General features: G+C 44.8%; 1 protein-coding gene across 1 annotated transcript in view; it reads left to right on the forward strand.

The window, feature by feature from the left end:
- The first annotated feature begins 8,834 nt into the window (after window positions 1-8,834).
- PDE8A (phosphodiesterase 8A) overlaps window positions 8,835-16,385 on the forward strand; it is a 111,715-nt gene continuing 104,164 nt past the window's right edge. Inside the window, exon 1 of the mRNA XM_058033034.1 lies at window positions 8,835-9,836. Coding sequence (XP_057889017.1) covers window positions 9,576-9,836 — 261 coding nt within the window. The 5' untranslated portion in view covers window positions 8,835-9,575. The remainder of the gene's footprint in view (window positions 9,837-16,385) is intronic.

The following is a 16,385-nucleotide window of genomic DNA, read 5'->3' on the forward strand; positions in this document are numbered from 1 at the left end:
GAGACTGGGCTGCTGCCTAGACACTAAATTAACTGCAGGTGTACAGGGCCTGTTATATCTCTCCTCTTTCAGTCTTTCTGGGGGTTTTGTAGGGATTTGGAGGGGGGGATGCTTTGCTCAGTCAGGGGTAGGTATAAATCCAGGATAACTGTTGCTGTTTTGGGGAAAAACCTGCAAGAGTTGGCAAGAGTTTCCTGGGGTCCCTCTCCCAGAACTGCCTAAAAATTCCCCCTGGGTGGCAGTGGGCAGCAAGGTTTGCTCACCTGTGTGTGATGTATGGGTGACAACTGATCAGGTCAGATGGCAGCTCTGGGTGCAGGATGAGGGGAAAACCCTCCTGCTGCCCAGAAGTGATCCTCGGGAGAGCCAGGCGCAGCTGAGTCACACAGAGCTGCCACCACTGCCTGCCCTGTGCAGCACCAGTCCATGCAGTCTGCACCAGGTAAGCTGAATTTAAATTGTTCTCTCTTGTAAAAGTTTTCTTGAATACCTGTATTTCTCCCCAGAGGAAGACTGATTTTTCTGAGGTTTGCTGCTCCTCCTGAAAAAGAAATGTGGCTGTGTTTGGAAAAAACTTTTATAGTGAGATTATCTTACAATAGGCACTTTACGTACATACTTTTTTTTTTTTTTTCTCAATTCACCCCCCCTCCTAAAAGGCCACATAGCTTTCCCCCTGTGAATCTGTGAAATGAAGTTACTTAGTTTCCTTTTAAAAGGATACTCAATTTAGATCAGATTTTTGAAGACCCAAAGACTCGGCTTTATTTAAAAAAGTGGTTATTTTTTTGGTGCCCAAGACTGTCAAAAGGAAAATGTGACTTTTAGGTGTTTATAGCAGCTGAGCAAGAGGGAAGCAGTCTGCTTGGGGTCTGAAGGGATGTTACGTGCATGGTATGATCCTGACCTTCTCAAAGGACTCTGACACTTGCCCATTGAACTTCCAAGAGTGCAAGGAGATGGATATATCTTGAATTGCTGTGTCCAGATTGGTATACTTGTTGTGGTAGTGAATTTAAGAGTGATTGTTTGGCTTGGTTACATTAATTCATTGTAAAGGTAATGTGTGGAATGGTTTGCTCTGAAACTCCCCAAAAGCAGAAGTGTAAACCAGATCTGGGTTCTGGGGGAAGGTGTGTTTGGCACTGGGGCCTGTGAGAGATGAGGGTTGCTCCTGGTTTCCTGCAGCCACCAGAGTGGGGCCTTTGTGTGCAGGGATAGGAAGTGGGGAGCTGTGCCTGGAGATTGGTCAGGGACACAGAGATGGACAGAGATGGCACTGCGGCTTCTTTCAAGTGAGCACAGATTAAAAAGCCTCTTGATGGAGCACTAAGCACCCACCCTCTTGGGCAGTAAGTGCAGACCCAGGAGATCTTGCCAAGGCAGATCTAAACCATGAGATCAGCCCCCTCAATTAATCACATCGTTCCCCACCCCATCTGTTTGGAAGTCTCTCACGAATTTTAAAGGACGTGTTTTTAAAAGTATTTTTCAACTCTGTTCCCAAAACATTTTGGAGATTTTTTTTTAATTATTTTTTTTAGTGCTTGCTATTGTGCTTGTGTTACAGAGCCTGTCAACCCCTGTAGCACCCAGCTGTGCTGGACCTAACCATAATTCACACAAACTGCCAAGTGCTGTTCTGCTTAATATGACAGATCCTTCCGTGATAGCTGTGCTCCAGGCAGCCCTGGTGAATGTGCTGGGAAGGATGGTGCCCATGTGAGAAAGATTTATGTTTGTTAGGGCTGTGGTGAGTGAGCCTGCAAGCGCTGCCTTCCCCTTTTCAAAAACTCCCAAGATTTATCTCCCCGACGCATCCTGAGTCTGTTTCTCTCTTTTTTTTTACATAGCTATCCCCAGAAAACTTCCATGGCTTGGTTTTTTCCACCTGCCCTCTCCCTTGAGTGTGGTTTCTCCTTATCTCTCCCCTGAGTTGTCATCTCCTCTTGCAATTCTTGTGGTGTTGCTCTTCCTGCTGCCCAGCTGGATGTGCAGACAGCTATAAAATGGAGTTTACAAGAGCCATGATCTATGGGTGCTGTGCCATGGCACCACAGAGATTCTTGTACATCCCTCCTTACAGCTGTCTGCATGCAGAACTGCATGTTGGCAGGAGACAAGGACTGCAACTTCCCTGGTGGGAGCTTACAGAAATGAGAATGCAGTTGGAAAGAACAGGATTGGATAAATGCTCTGCCATTGCTGGAAAATCAGAGCCTGACTGCAATGAAAGAATGGATGTGGAACATTCCTGGGAAAAGGGATATATTCAATTGCACAGTCATCTCTGGGTTACCTGTTGGTGGTAGGGTACGATCCCCTTGGTTAATTAAGGGTTCAACTGCTTGCATATCTGCTCCATAGAAAGACTTTACACTGGGGAAGGACTGTACACAGCCAGGAATGACTGAATGTATTTAAAGATACTGTTTTGACCCAAAGAAAAGAAATGTACTTGAGAACACAGCTAGGAGCTGTTCAGTATTCAAATGAGGTCCAGTTCCCTGTGTTATATTCAGACAACTTTGTAGGATAGATTCTTCAGTTGTTTCAGTGATCTAAGAACATAAATCTCACAGCCAAGACATGGGATTTTTTTGCTATTGTGAATATATAATAAATCACTGCTCAGTATGACCATGGATGATGTATCTGTTCCTTAAATAATAAATTCAGCAACCATGAAAGCCATCTGTTTTGCAGGTGTACAGTCTAGTCTTAATGATTAATTCTGAGAGTTTTTCAGCTTCTGCTGCTGCCATACAGCAAGGATGAGCTTCTAGCTCCATATTTTGTCATTCTCTTTGCCATTCTTACTCTGTCTGCCTTTGGGAAGGGTTAAGGATGCTGGCACAGGAAGGCAGGCAGGCTGCTGGCCACTAGCACTACTGGTTAACCAGGAGAGTGGGAACCTGGGGGAGACTCAGGGGCAAGGAGTCTGTGGATTTGAGAGCCTGTCTTGAGTGAGTTCATTAGCTTGAACTGATCTTTTAGTCGCTGGGGTAAACAATAAAGACAATAAAAACTAAGAGCTTGTCCTTCCAGCTATGATGGACAAAGAAAACTGACTTACTGATGGAGGACACAAGTTGCTTGGTTTTTTTACTGATTTTTTTCCTTGTATTGGATCCAGGCAGGCCGCAATGTAATATAGGGGTTGTGGCATTGGGAACCAATTCAGGAGTCTGAAGGGTCCTGAGGCTGTGGTCACTTTTGGGCTGACTAAGAAAAGGATCCAATGCTCCTAGGAAGCAGAGGAGCAACAGGCACTTGCAGGGTGTAAGAATTGGGTATACCACTCCACCTAAAGGGACCAATTGTCATCCTTGGTTTAGTTAATCACAAACTCAAAAGGCTGCATGCTAAATAAATGTAAGTTGGCTTAAAAAAACTTAGGAAGAGAGAAGGGAAAATTCTCCAAGAGGGGAACAGCTAATTCTCTCTGGTCACAGCTGGCTGCATGGCCCTGTGCAGGCAGACAGATAATACTGCTTGTGAAGCACTGGGTAATTATAGGGGACTGGGTGGGGACCACAGTGCTTTGTTCCTCCCTTCCCCACAAATTTCTGGTCAGCTGAAGGCGAGGCCAGGCAGTAGGCGCTGCTGGAGCTGCTTTGGCAGCAGGTCAGGAGCAGCTGGGTGATCCAGGGCAGCCTCCTGCACCCAGAGGTGCTGCTCTCCCTGGGCTGTGCAGGGCCCCAGGCTCAGGCACTGGGAAGATGTGGGTTAGGGATGAGCATTGGACACTGGGGAAGGGAGGAGTGGGAGGGAGAGCAGCAGCATCTGGAGGCCTGTGCCCAGCCATTGAAGCTGAGTGGCAGAGATCTGCTCGCCTTCACTCTGCACCTGCTGTGGAGCAAGTGCTGCTCCTGGGTAGTTTGGGGAGAGCCCACCAAAAACACAGCAGAGAAAGTAAAATGCTGAGGGAAATTTGAGAAGCATTGGACTGATGGACAGCAAAGAAGGCAGTCAAAGTGGAAAGCAGGTACAGTGGAGAAGGGGGTACATTTTTCTCCTAGAAATAGTGTGTCTATCTGCTGATCACTGAGCAGTGCAGAGTGTGATGTGTGAACTACAGCTGCAAAAGCTGTTTTGACACCAGTTATGATGATGAAGCTTATACATACATGAAGTATCTGAGCTTTGGACTTGACTGTCTTTAGTGCTAGAGTTGAAAAAGTTGCTGACTTAGGCTGCCTTGAGGGCTCTGATTTCCAAGTGGTACAGACAGCTGTCTGTGTTCTGCAATTGCAATTACACAACAGCAGCAGCTGGACAGCCTGCCAGGACACCAGGACAGCCTGCTCTCAGCTGCTTTGGGGCTTTTCAGGACATCAGCAAAGTGCTGCACAAAACAAACTCACTGTACTTCTGTACATTCCAGGAGCTGGGGATGAGCTGTCTCAGGACAAATTTTACTCTTGTGGCACCTGGAACACCCTGCTCCAGGATACCTGATGCTTGCACACAAACAAGCAGATGTACCCTGGTGGGGTGTAATGCTGATACTCACTTGGGGCTAAGGCAGCATATGGTCCTTGTTTCCTCCTCTAGAGTATTTGGGATGGGGAGGAAAACTCTCTCACAGCTTGCACGTGTCAGTAGTTAGTGTTGTAGAGTCCATTCAGCTGTTGGCGTGCTGGCACATTTTCCACAGTTCTCCTTCTCCCCACTGCCTCCTTCACTGGCCTAGAGACCAAGAGGATTGCCCAACTCTTCAGAAGGGCAAAAGACACAGTTGGAACATACAGCTGGCTTGGGGGGAGAAGCAATTAGAACCACATAGAGTAATCTCCTACCAAGATTGCTGCCTGTGCTCACAGGACTGCAGTCATGCTCACTCTGCCTTTGCTGGACAGACACTTTCCCAAAGTATCCACTGATATTTGGTGTTCATGCAGATGTTAACCCATCATTCCTTCTGAATAATTCTGCCTGCCCACGTCTCAGGTACTGAAGTGTTACCAGAATTGGGATTTTGGCAGCAAATTTTTGCTCTGGGCCTTTGCATGCATCTTTGTGTGACTGGACAGGAGTGAACTGTCCCAGTGCTCGTGCATGAACTCCTACAGTGAGCAGTGGGAATTGGATGGACACTGCTGGCACAGAAAGGGTTTTGCTTATGGAAATGTGGGGGAGATAGCAGATATGAGGAATAGTGGGGGATATCTGGGGCAGTATGTTCAGTCTTGTAGGATCCAATGTAATTTCTCTGTGAGAAGGATGAGGATGTGGCTGAATAGCGTCCTTTCAATCCTTTTAATTTTGACACTTGTTTTGTTCTCCAAATACTTTGATCTTCCCCAGCACCCACTTGTCTGCAGATGAAGCTGATAACAATCATTCCAAGCTCTTTCCTAGCATTCTTTCTTATTCTGCAGTCCTGAATGAAATTCAACCTTATTATCCATAAATAACCTTTCTCATTCCTCCAGCTGTCTCCTAGAGCTGGTTCACTTCTGACCTCTCCCTTACTGACTCTGTACTGACCTTGCACTTCCCCCACAGCCCTAATCTGCCAGTGTCTACACTCCTAGGCTTCCTCTGCTATTTTGCATGATTTTTTGTTTTTTTATAACAGGGCCCACCATTTCCTGAGCTGCATTTCAGCAGTAAGTGTGAACAAGGCCCTTTATCCACACACTTCATACAGTGCAGGTGACAAATTACAGCCATTGCCGACAATTTTGATGCTTTCACTCCTTCCCTCTGATTCTAGGCTCTGGGTAAATCTATACTTTCAGCTGTATTTCTCTATTGGCAATAAAACCCAGCATCAGTGTTTCCAAATTGTAGAGAAACAAGACAATTCCAGTGTCTTGTTCAAAGAGCAGTTTTTTGTCTTTAGTTGAATTTTTATCAGTGTGACAATAACCCCAGTGATTTTTCAATGGCTTTTATTAAGCTACTAAGGGCTTATTCAGTCTCATCCTCCCATTCAAGGCAGTGTGAGTTCTCATAAGAAAATCTTGCAAATGGATTCGTTTTAGTTTGGTTTTTTAAATGAAGTTAGGCTGTAGAAATAATCATAATAACCTGCCAATGGACAGTTGTGGGACTACTTTTTAAAAGAGCAAAGTGGTCATGCACATCATATCTGCTTGTACATTTTCTTGTTTTGTCATGTTATCAAACAAAGCATTTCCTCTCCCCCCCAGTATTTGCCTGTAATTTACATATATTTTGTATTAGTTGAGTGGGAATTTGTTTGCATTCAAAGTAGAAAGCAGAGATTTTCCAATATTGATTTTTTTAAAAATGAGACCATGAATTGTACATTTTATCTCTATGTACCTGCAAACCAGACCCATTTATTTTACAAAGTAGAAAGCTTAACTCTAGGTGTCAGCACTGCAAACTGAATGTGCAGCTCTGAAAATGAAGTTTTGCTGTCTCTGAATCCTCCAGAGCCACCAAAATAAAGTGCAAGAGCAGTTTTGCTGACAGAACCATTAGGGCTGAGGAAGGGAGCCTGCACTTATGCTTAACAGCACAAGTAGGAAGTGTAGCATTCTCTTCTTCCACAGTCTTTTTCTAGCTGCACATAAATGTGTTCTTATTAGTGGCATTTAGTAAATAATGTTTAATATAAAGGAAAGAATGAGGATGAGATCCATCTCCAAACAGTGCCCACTGTTTCAAATGGGTATGGTAAGCCTTTCCCGTCATTTATTGTTAAATGCTTATATTGAGTGGCTCTCCAAAGTGAAGAGAGGACACAGGAAGCTGACTTCTTTTCCTGGTTATAACAGGCTCTATAGATCAGCTAAATTAATGGGGCGGATGAAGTTTATGTGACTATTGCTTATACTTGAAACTGCACAGTAGCAGGAACCTCGAGGAAGGAAAGACTTGATTTTCCAGCCTTTAATGCTAGCAATTATGAGAAGTAAATAAAAGCATTTCTGCATTGCAAGTACTGTGGTTATCCTGAAAAACCACATTTCTCAAAAGCACTGACTTTTGTCTTTGCATCTCTCAACTTTACAAGGTGCTCTCATCTAGTGATGCTGTTACATGTATGAGTGAAAAGCTGCTTCTTGCCATTCTTGTTGTCCATAGTCATCACTTATCTGCATGTTTTGCTTTTAATTATGACCTGATGGCATTTTTCATGTAGTTAAGGTACTGTTAAAAGTGTGGCTTTCCTGAATGCACACAAATGTGCTCCTGCTGAATTGGGTTCTTCTGAAACACAGTGATTCTGCCAGGGGACCACAGAAGTGTTCATGGCACAAAGCAGGAGTAGTCCAAACAGTTTCCTCGTGTAACACATCATTTTCCCCTCTTTAGATGCTGCAGCTTATTGATAAAAGACATGTCTCTGATATTTGGTTTTCACCATGTTCCTAAATCTAAAATTTGGTTGGGTCTTCCCTAAATTGCTGTTGCCACTGAGTGAGTGAAAACAGGCAGGAGCTTGGAGAAGCACCTCTGTCAGTCATTGAGAATAAAGGTAGCAGAAGCTATGAATGACATAGTGAAAAAGCGAAAGGCAGGTGAAGATGCCATGGGCCGTGTGTGGTCTGTGGTAGAGTACACTGTCGTATGTCTGTCGTTGAACCTGGGCTGCACTTGAGCTGGTACTTCTGGAACACAAATTTTCTATGGCAGTAACTTGTTTTGCTCTGGGCATGGTGTCTAAGGGGCTTTAAATACAGCATGTTCTCTCTTAAAGTACATTGAGACATCTAGTCTCCCAGCACATCTATAGGATAAGGGAGCATGGTTACTTTCATACGATATAGAAACAGAAAAGGTTTATTTTACATACATATTCCAGGAAAAGTCTGCCTGCAGTTGATTTCCCAAGCCCCGGGGCCTGGCTCCACCCATAGCACCATCTTCCCTTTTCACAGGCTTCGCTCTCAAAAATATTTTCAAAGAAATTGGCATGGGCAGAGCCGAAAAGGAAAACGGTGGGAAGCACCAACCGAGGCGGCTGTCCGCTCTCTGAGGCAGGGCACCAGGCGTCTCCCGGGGCTCGCCGCCTCCCCGAGGCGCTGTCCCGGGGCTGCCCCTCTCTCTGAGCGCCGCGCTGCGGTGCGGGGCTCGGGCGGGGCCGGCGCGGCATTGGCCGCGGCCGCTGATCTGCATTGACGCCAGCGCGGGCCGGAGGTCAGCGCCGCCGGGCGCTGCATTGGCTCGGCCGGGCCGGGCCGGGGCCGGGGCGGCGCGGGGGGAGCCGGGGCGGGGCCGGCGGGGCGGGCGGGGCGCGGAGGGGCCGCGGCCGCCGCCGAGGAACATCAATAATAACAAGGTGAGCGCGGCGCGAGGGACGGCGGCTGCGGGGAGCCAGGCATTTCCCTGCTGAGGGATGCAGACACCACGGCCCCGGGAACCAGAGCTCTCGCCGCTGCAGCCCCTGCCGCCGGGATGGGACGCTAGGATCGTTCTCCTTCTACTTCTCGCTCTTTTTGATTTTCCTCGCCCTTTTTTTTATAATTTTTTAAATTTTTCCCTTCTCGCCGTTTCGCATCACTTCTCTGCCCAAAAAACCAGCCGCATCATGGAGGCCCTTTGATGCGTCCGCCCGCCGCGCCGGCTGCCCCCGCGGCTGAGGGAAGCGCTGCGGGCCGTGCCCCGTCCCCCGAGGGGGCTCCCCGCGGCCCGGGCCGCCCCTGCCCCGCGGCGCTGAGCCGCGATGCCGCTGCGGCGGCCGGAGAGCCGCGCTGCCGCCTGACGGGGGGCTCTTCCTTCCTTCCGACGACGGGAACCTGAATGTCACCCCCGCGGCGGCCGCCCGCCCGCCCGCGACCGAGGCGGCGCGGGACGAGCCCAGCGCGGCGTGAGGGGCGCAGCCCGCTCCCCGGCGCGGCCGGGCGGCTCCCGCTCTTCGCTGGTGTTTTTTAATAAACCGTTGGGTTTTTTTGACTTTTGGCCCCAAAGCGCACCCCCGGCACAGCGCAGCGCCGAGCCGGGACCGCGAGGAGTGAGCGCGGACGCGGAGGTGGGGAGCGGCCCCGGTCCGGTCCCGGGTTAATCGGTAACGCGGAGCAAGCCCGGGTGGAAAATGCGCCGCGCTCCGGGCTCGGGGGAGGAGATGGTGCCGTGCCCCCGGCCGCTCTGAGCGCCGAGCCGACGCCGAGGTGTGTGTGGTTTGGGGCTTGGGTTTTTTTTTTTTTTTTTTTTGTTATTTTTGCCTTTTTTGTTGTTTTTGCCTTTTTTTTTTCTCCAATTTTTTTCCTGCTTTTACAAGAAGGAAAAGAAAACGTTACCAAGATTCTCAGATGGCTTAGACAAATTAATAATAATCTGTGAAAATACGAAGTCGACCGGTTCTTGATTTCCCCCTTCCCTCCCCTCTAGCTCCCCAGCCCACTGCTGAGATTGAGCTAAAAGGACCTGTTTCCTGGAGGACAAGGAGAACAGACACGTTTCTGGTGGTGTAGAAGGGACCGATGGCAATGCTTCAGAGTGTAGCGGAGACGCAGGACAGAGATTCAACCTGTTAACAAAAAAAATTAAGCAGGGGGAGAATATCAACGGGAAGGAAAGATTTAATACATATATATATACACGTATATATATATATATACAATTTAGAAATATTCCCCAGGTGGCCACAAAGCATGGGCTGTGTTCCAAGCACCAACCTCTCTGACAGCAGAGTGATCTGTCACAGTAGCAATGAGTCTGAGGAGTACCATTTCCCTCACCAGACCAACACAACCATGTCTCAACAGCAGCAAGGCAACCCCGTCCCAGGATTATTCATTAAATGCTACAACACATCCACTTATGAGGCGAGGACTAATTCCTCTAAGAAAGACAAGAGGGAGAGCAGCCAGAGCATGGAGGCAGAGGCCCAGACCGGCAGACCCAATGCTAAGGTAAAAAGGCTGCTGAACACGAGCACGGTTTCTCTCAGAACAGGCGCTGGCTGTAGCGGTTCAGCCCAGGGACTCCCGGCCGCTGTGCGGGAGCTTTTCCTGGCTTGGGCTTTACTTTCGTTTACGAACTAATCCGTGTCTTGGCGGCTTGTTAGGGGTACCCAAGCCTCTTTGTTCACTCCGCAGAATGAGTTTTGCCGATTCCGGCAAGGAGAGCGGTGTCGGTGTCCCCGTGGAGCGGCCGCGCCGTGCGGGATGCGCGGAGCCCCGCGCTGGGGCCGGCCCGGCCCGCCCGGCTCTCCGCGCTTGTCCCCGCTGCAAACGGGGGCACGGCCCGGTCTGCCAGCTGGGCTGACCGCTTTTCGTACCCCTTCCACTTGGGGAGTTAAGGGAGAGCGGCGGCGTGCTTTGCTCTGGGTACTGATTTACATTAACAACTTGTTGACCTTGTCTGTTGCTGCAAATAGGGAATTTTTTTGCGGTTTTTTTTTCCGTGTGTTTGAGCCCACGCTTTAGAGGCACAACGCAAGACTGTATGGAGTTGACAGACACATACTGAAAAAAATTGTGATTTGTGATTATTTTCTTGGAAGTGAGACAGTTCGTGGTTTGGAGTGCTTGTTTGTCTGTTTGCTTTTTATCTGTTTATCTATGAGTTGTACTTTAGCTCCTAATGTTATAGGTTTGGATTATATCTTTGCTTCTTTGCCTTTTTTTTTTTTTTTTTTTTTTTTTTGGAAACTATTTTTTATTTTGTAAAAATGAGTTGCAAATGTAAGAAAAATCACGTTGTAGCAGTCCTGGGGATATTATATAACATGGCTGATCTCTTCTGGTTGCTGTGATGAGAACTGAGATACACATGTTGTAAATATAAGATACAGGCTTGAGATGCAAGTGAGATCTAGCTGAATCTGTTACTGCTTTGCAGGCTAACAGAAAATCCAATGATTTGTTGTTTTCGTAGGGTTTTTACTTGCCTATTTAGACAACTTCCAGAGTATTGACCTGGAATAATTTACTTCAATTATGTGGGTGATTTTCTTTGATTGTTTTCCTTCAGATTTAGCAATCTTTGGTCATAGTTTAATAAGTTTCATAGTTTAAGAAAAGTCTTGAAAATTAGCAGACACTTCGAGAGCGGTGAGCTGGGGAGGAATTAACAATACTTAACTAAGAACATGAAGCTGAATGGGGGTGTACTAAACTCAATTTCAGTGTTAACAGCCCTGCACAGGAAATGAACTTTACGGCCCTGTTCACACGCGATAGATGAGCTCACGGGTGTTTAACACAGCAGCCACGCTGAGCAAGCTTCAGCTGTCATCTCAGTCCTGACACTTGTTTTGCTAGCTGAATTTGTAATAGGGATTATAACTGAATGCTACAAAACCTGAATCGAAAGTAGTCTTAAAATTTTTGCTCTGTGAATTTGTCTTGTGTGATTGTTTAAGGGGGAAAAAAATCCCTCAAACCTGTTTCCAGAAGCATGTGTGGGAAGCAGTCGTAACTTAGTTAAATTTTGTTGTTCTCCTTCAAGAACTTCGTTCAAATTCTTATTACTAGGTTTGGATAATTCAGCCAGACTCCATAGGTTGCTGTTGGTTTGTAGGCATGCTGTCATCTCATTGACAGCCACTCAGATTTTTATCACTCAGTCACATTTTCTGGCCCTGTCATCACTCTTTAGCACAGTTCTGTGAAAGATGGGTTCTGAGAAATGAAAATGGAGCTCTGCTTGTGATCACTTGAATACAAAATCTGTTGGACACATCGCATCTACATTATTTTCAGGTGCAAATCCCTGTAATAATCTTTAGAGCTGTCAGGCAGCCTGGTATTTCTTTCTCTGCATTTATCATTAGCGTGTGTAGTAGGACCAGATTTGCAGTGCTGGATAACTGTGCTGTCTCAGAGATTGTGCTGGAGTGAGGGATCACTGCAGAGCAGTTCTCACAGCCCAGTGAAGTTGTTTGGAAAGAAAGAAAGAGTGAGAAAACTGAAAACAATGTGCAGGAGCTTGAAATTCCTGAAGGCAACAGGAGCATTGGGCAGGATGTTGTGCTGTTTTGTAATTTAAAGGGTTTTTGACTTGAGGAAGAATTGAGAGAGTTAGGGTGCTACTAAGAACCATTGCTATTTCTTGGAGTGTATAGTACACTCTTTATGGCCCTGGGGATTCCTTCACAAAACCCAAAATGCAACTCTGGTGTGCTTTGGGCACTGGTAGTGTCACCCACAATTTGTGTGAATCGGCAGTAATCTGCCTGAATGATTTTTCACTTGGTTCAGGGTGCTTTAAGTTGTTGTATATTCTCAAATTAAAGCCAACAGAATGCTGTGTTAGAGCTATCAACAGAAGTTGGCCTGTGTGTAAATTTCATGTTTTCACTTTGGCTGGCATTAGTGTTAAGTTCATTAAAACATGTATAGTTTTAATAGTGAATAATATTTACTATTATATTACTATTACTGAATCAGTTTGCTAGCTATAGTGCACATTTTTCAATTCAGAAAATGTATCAAAAAGAAAAGAGTCCCATGTTAGTTGTAAAATGGCATTATATCTGTTGCTAACTAGCCCTTGACTTTGGTTTTGTGTTCATGTCTTGTTTTGTCTTTCTCCTGGCCAAATCGCAGAGGGTCATTTTCTGAATGGGTGGTGTGAGCATACTGTATTTTGTGATTTGCATCAGTTTATAAACTGTAGCTAAAAAAGTGACATGTTCTTTTCTAGTATGGGAAACCCTAAATTAATGCCCCCAAATTTGGAGAATAATCCTGAAAGTGTGTGTGAGCAGAGGTAAATGCTGTAATACCTGTTTCTGTTATGTATTAATGTGGTGACAGTATGTGAGAAATGGAAATCCTCTTTTAGGTCATGGCACCTCTACCTCCCTCCTTAATTAGTATTTTCATATGTGGCCTTTATTTGACAATTATGAGCATCTTGGATTAAGTGCCATATTTAAACAGTGAACCAGCCATGGAAACTCTTCCCTTAATTTTCAATGCACTGCCTCTGCAGATGAAACCCTGTACTAGTGAAAGAAGAGCAGGACTTGGATGCAAGGACTGGGGTGTGATTATCCACTGCTACATAAAGACTGTCAAATTACACTTAACCAGTACTGTTGCAAAGAGGAGTTTCCCTGATTTTTGTCTCTAAAAATCTCAAGGAAGTGGACTCAAAATTGTGACAGTCTGTCCTTTTCATATATATTAGTTATGATTTTCAGATATTTTTGTCATTGAGTTTGTGATAAATGTACGTGGATTTATAGAAATCTACTTAAACACCATTAGAATAATAACTGTTTAATCCATAGCATAACTGGACTAAATGCTCAAAGGCATAAGGACTTCTTGGGTGTTTATTTAGAGTTGGCTGGGATATTCATAATCATATGCTATCCCAACATCCTGTGTGTGTGGCTCTTCTCCAGCACATTAATATACACTGTGGCACCTTGATTTTGCTCTGTCATTCTTTTACGTATGCAAGATTTCCTTCCTCTTTCCTTGAGGAACTCTCCCTGTTGGTACATTTAATACAGAAATATGTGCATTTTGTTGCAAGGGGATCAGAGAGTGAATCCACACTTCATTTGTTTGAAATTAAAATTACTCCCACGTCAGAAGGACCGAATGTGAAATAGTCTTTTGATTTATCAGCTGATGTGGGGCAGCCAGTTAAAATCCATGCCCCTACAGCCAGTGAGTTTTCTGCATTCAAACCCTGAAATTGCCTGTGACTTTTGCAGTCACTGCAAGCCCACGTTGCATAATTCTGCATGGCTCTGTGCTGTATGGCACCTGCAGTGGATCTCAGGTCAGCAGTTAGCAGCACGTTTAGTCCATTAAGCTGTCCGCTCCTTTCCTCCCTGGCTGGTAATTCCTTTCCCTCGGAACACACCAGCACTCCCTCCCTTTGATACTCCCACACTCTCTGTCCATGCTTCCAGCGAGGCCATCCACCCTCTCCCGAGTCCTCCCTGTTCCCACCGAAGCTGTCCTCAATCATTTCCCATCCCATTCCCTCCCACTTCCACCGACGTCAGCTCTCCTGCACAGAGATCCCTGCTCGCACTGAGAGGATCCTTCCCACGCCGACATCCATGAACTCTTCTCAGTCTTTGCAGCTCCAGACTTTCAGACTGATACTTTTAATGCTGTTGCTGTAAGGCATGAATCCTTTCTCCAGCGGCTGGGAGTCTTAATTTTTAAATTGTATGAAGTGAAGTGGTGTAGTAACATGTGAACTGGTCTAATTTTTATCTTTTTAAGTTTCCTGTTGTTTGTTATGTAAATTGGAAAAAACCCAAACTATAAATCACTCACATTATATAGATGGCTACACTACAAAGACAGCATAAGCTGTGGTTTCAATTTTCAAAGCATTATTACTGGTACCTCTCCTTGTCATGCAAACCAACTCATGCAAAATGTGCCACTGCTTCTGAGGGCAATTCTTGGTGTGCCTGAGATGAGCAAGGTTAGACCCTGAATTTTTGGAGTATTCACTGTTGGTAAAAACTTCACTGAAACTCAGCTGAAAATTCCTGTGCCTTTTCTGTTGTTTTCAGTGCTGCTCTCTGAGTTTGCTCTGTGTCTTTTCCCTGGCCATTTTATGCAGTTAAGTACTGAGCTTTTCCTTTTCTGCCACCTGAATCCGTCAATAGAGGAAGTATTAAAACCAAGCCTTTATTTCTCTTCAGTTCTAGGTATTTTTCTTACTGCGTTGTACCTTTTGTATTCTTAATTGTATGGCTCAGATTGAAGTGTAAGTACATTTACAGAGAGAAATTTTCTACTTGTAGAGTGTGCTTATAAGGCAGGCAGAATAACAGGAGGTGATGTATTAATGAGTTTTTACCATTCCCAATATTACATGTGGTGTGAAATTCCAGTGCAAGTTAACAGCTTTGCCTTGCTATTTAATGTACCAGCAATTCAGATTTTACATTCAAAATGCTAAGTTTAAGTATAAATTAAAGGTACAAAATGGTTACACCCACTTGCAAATACTTCTCATTCAATTAATTGTTGGTTGGAGGATGCTTACAATCTATGTGACAATGAAGAATGTCTTATTAAGAAAGTTGTTCATGGTTCATTTGAATCTAAAAAAATACTGTTTGGAAACTGTTTTGCTTTCCATTTTGCATGCATTAATATTTGTTCCTCATGTTCAAGTAAATGTCCATGTCAAGAAAGGGAGAAGTATTTGAGTGAGAATTATTTTTAACATCCATTGAAATTGTTATATCCAGCAGTCGCCACTACCAACAATGATAAATAGCTGTTTTGTTTTTGTATTATCTGAACATTTGTTCACCTCTCTTGGCTGTCACATTGAGAAAGGACTCCAGAATTGGCTTACTTAAGGAATAGTAACAATACACTGAAAATATTCCACTTTTTGAGCAGTTGGAATCTCAACTGACTTTCAAACGAGTCCTCAAAGAAGAAATAAGTGTTTTGAGAAATGGACAGCTAAAGTTTGTAGCTCTCAGCAAAAAATGAAAGAAGCTTAAAGCAAATATGATAATGAGCAGAGTGGTCTCAAGGTGAAATAGTTTCAATACAAGATTTACATTGTCATTTTATAAGGGGGCCACAGAAGCACCTGCACATGCAGGAGAACAATTTAGCATTGTGTTCTGTTTTGGTGGTGAATATTGATATAATATGCCCACACTGTAATATTGGTGTATGTGCTTGTCTGAAATTGCTTTACCAGCCATGGATGGAATTAAAACATTGTTAGCAATGTCCCAAGCTGAGTTTTCCATGTGAACTTCAGTGTTTTTATATATAAGACCCAGTGGAGGTTCAGTAGGAATTGGCTTGGTCCTGTGGCATTCTACACATTGCTATCTGCTCTTTGGGTAAAATAATGAGGTATCATCATATAACTGTAATTTAAATTGGCACAGGATGACAAACTGAATAGCTTTAATGTGCATGACATACTAAATAGTTTTATTGCCCAGAGTCAGATTTTTAAGTTTCAAAGGCACCGAGGAAGTGATGTTTAAGTCCTCTGCTTTGCAAAAAGATTTCAGTATTCAGCCCCTTTTAGGTTCTCTCTTGATACCCCCTTTAGGGCCAAAATGTAATAAATGATGGTGTTACACTTGCTGTGAAGTTAAACAGCAGTCTCTAATTTGTGCATTCTTCCAGTTCTCTTTTGCCATGGGTTGTGCTGTTGGCCTCACATCAAACTCCCAGGCCCTTTTCTTCTGTTTCTTGTAAAATCTGTAACTCTGTCACTCTACATGAAGTGAAAGGCTTAGCATTGTGTAAGCCAGCTCCCACATGTATGGCTTTGTTCCAGGAGAAAGGGAGAGAGCTGGAACCTGCTTTTTGACATGGAAATGTGTTGACATAAATTAGGTGATATCTGTTTTGAATGTGGTAGATAAGATAATCTGAGATGGGTTTTGATAGTGTTTTCAATGTTCAAAGGTAGTCTGCAGATTTATGTACAGTGTTAATGTCCTTTAATAGCAGAAGAGCTTGGAATGAAAAGGGAATATTCAAGAT

Source organism: Melospiza georgiana, chromosome 13 (assembly GCF_028018845.1).
Source record: "Melospiza georgiana isolate bMelGeo1 chromosome 13, bMelGeo1.pri, whole genome shotgun sequence".
Classification (NCBI taxonomy): Eukaryota; Metazoa; Chordata; class Aves; order Passeriformes; family Passerellidae; genus Melospiza; species Melospiza georgiana.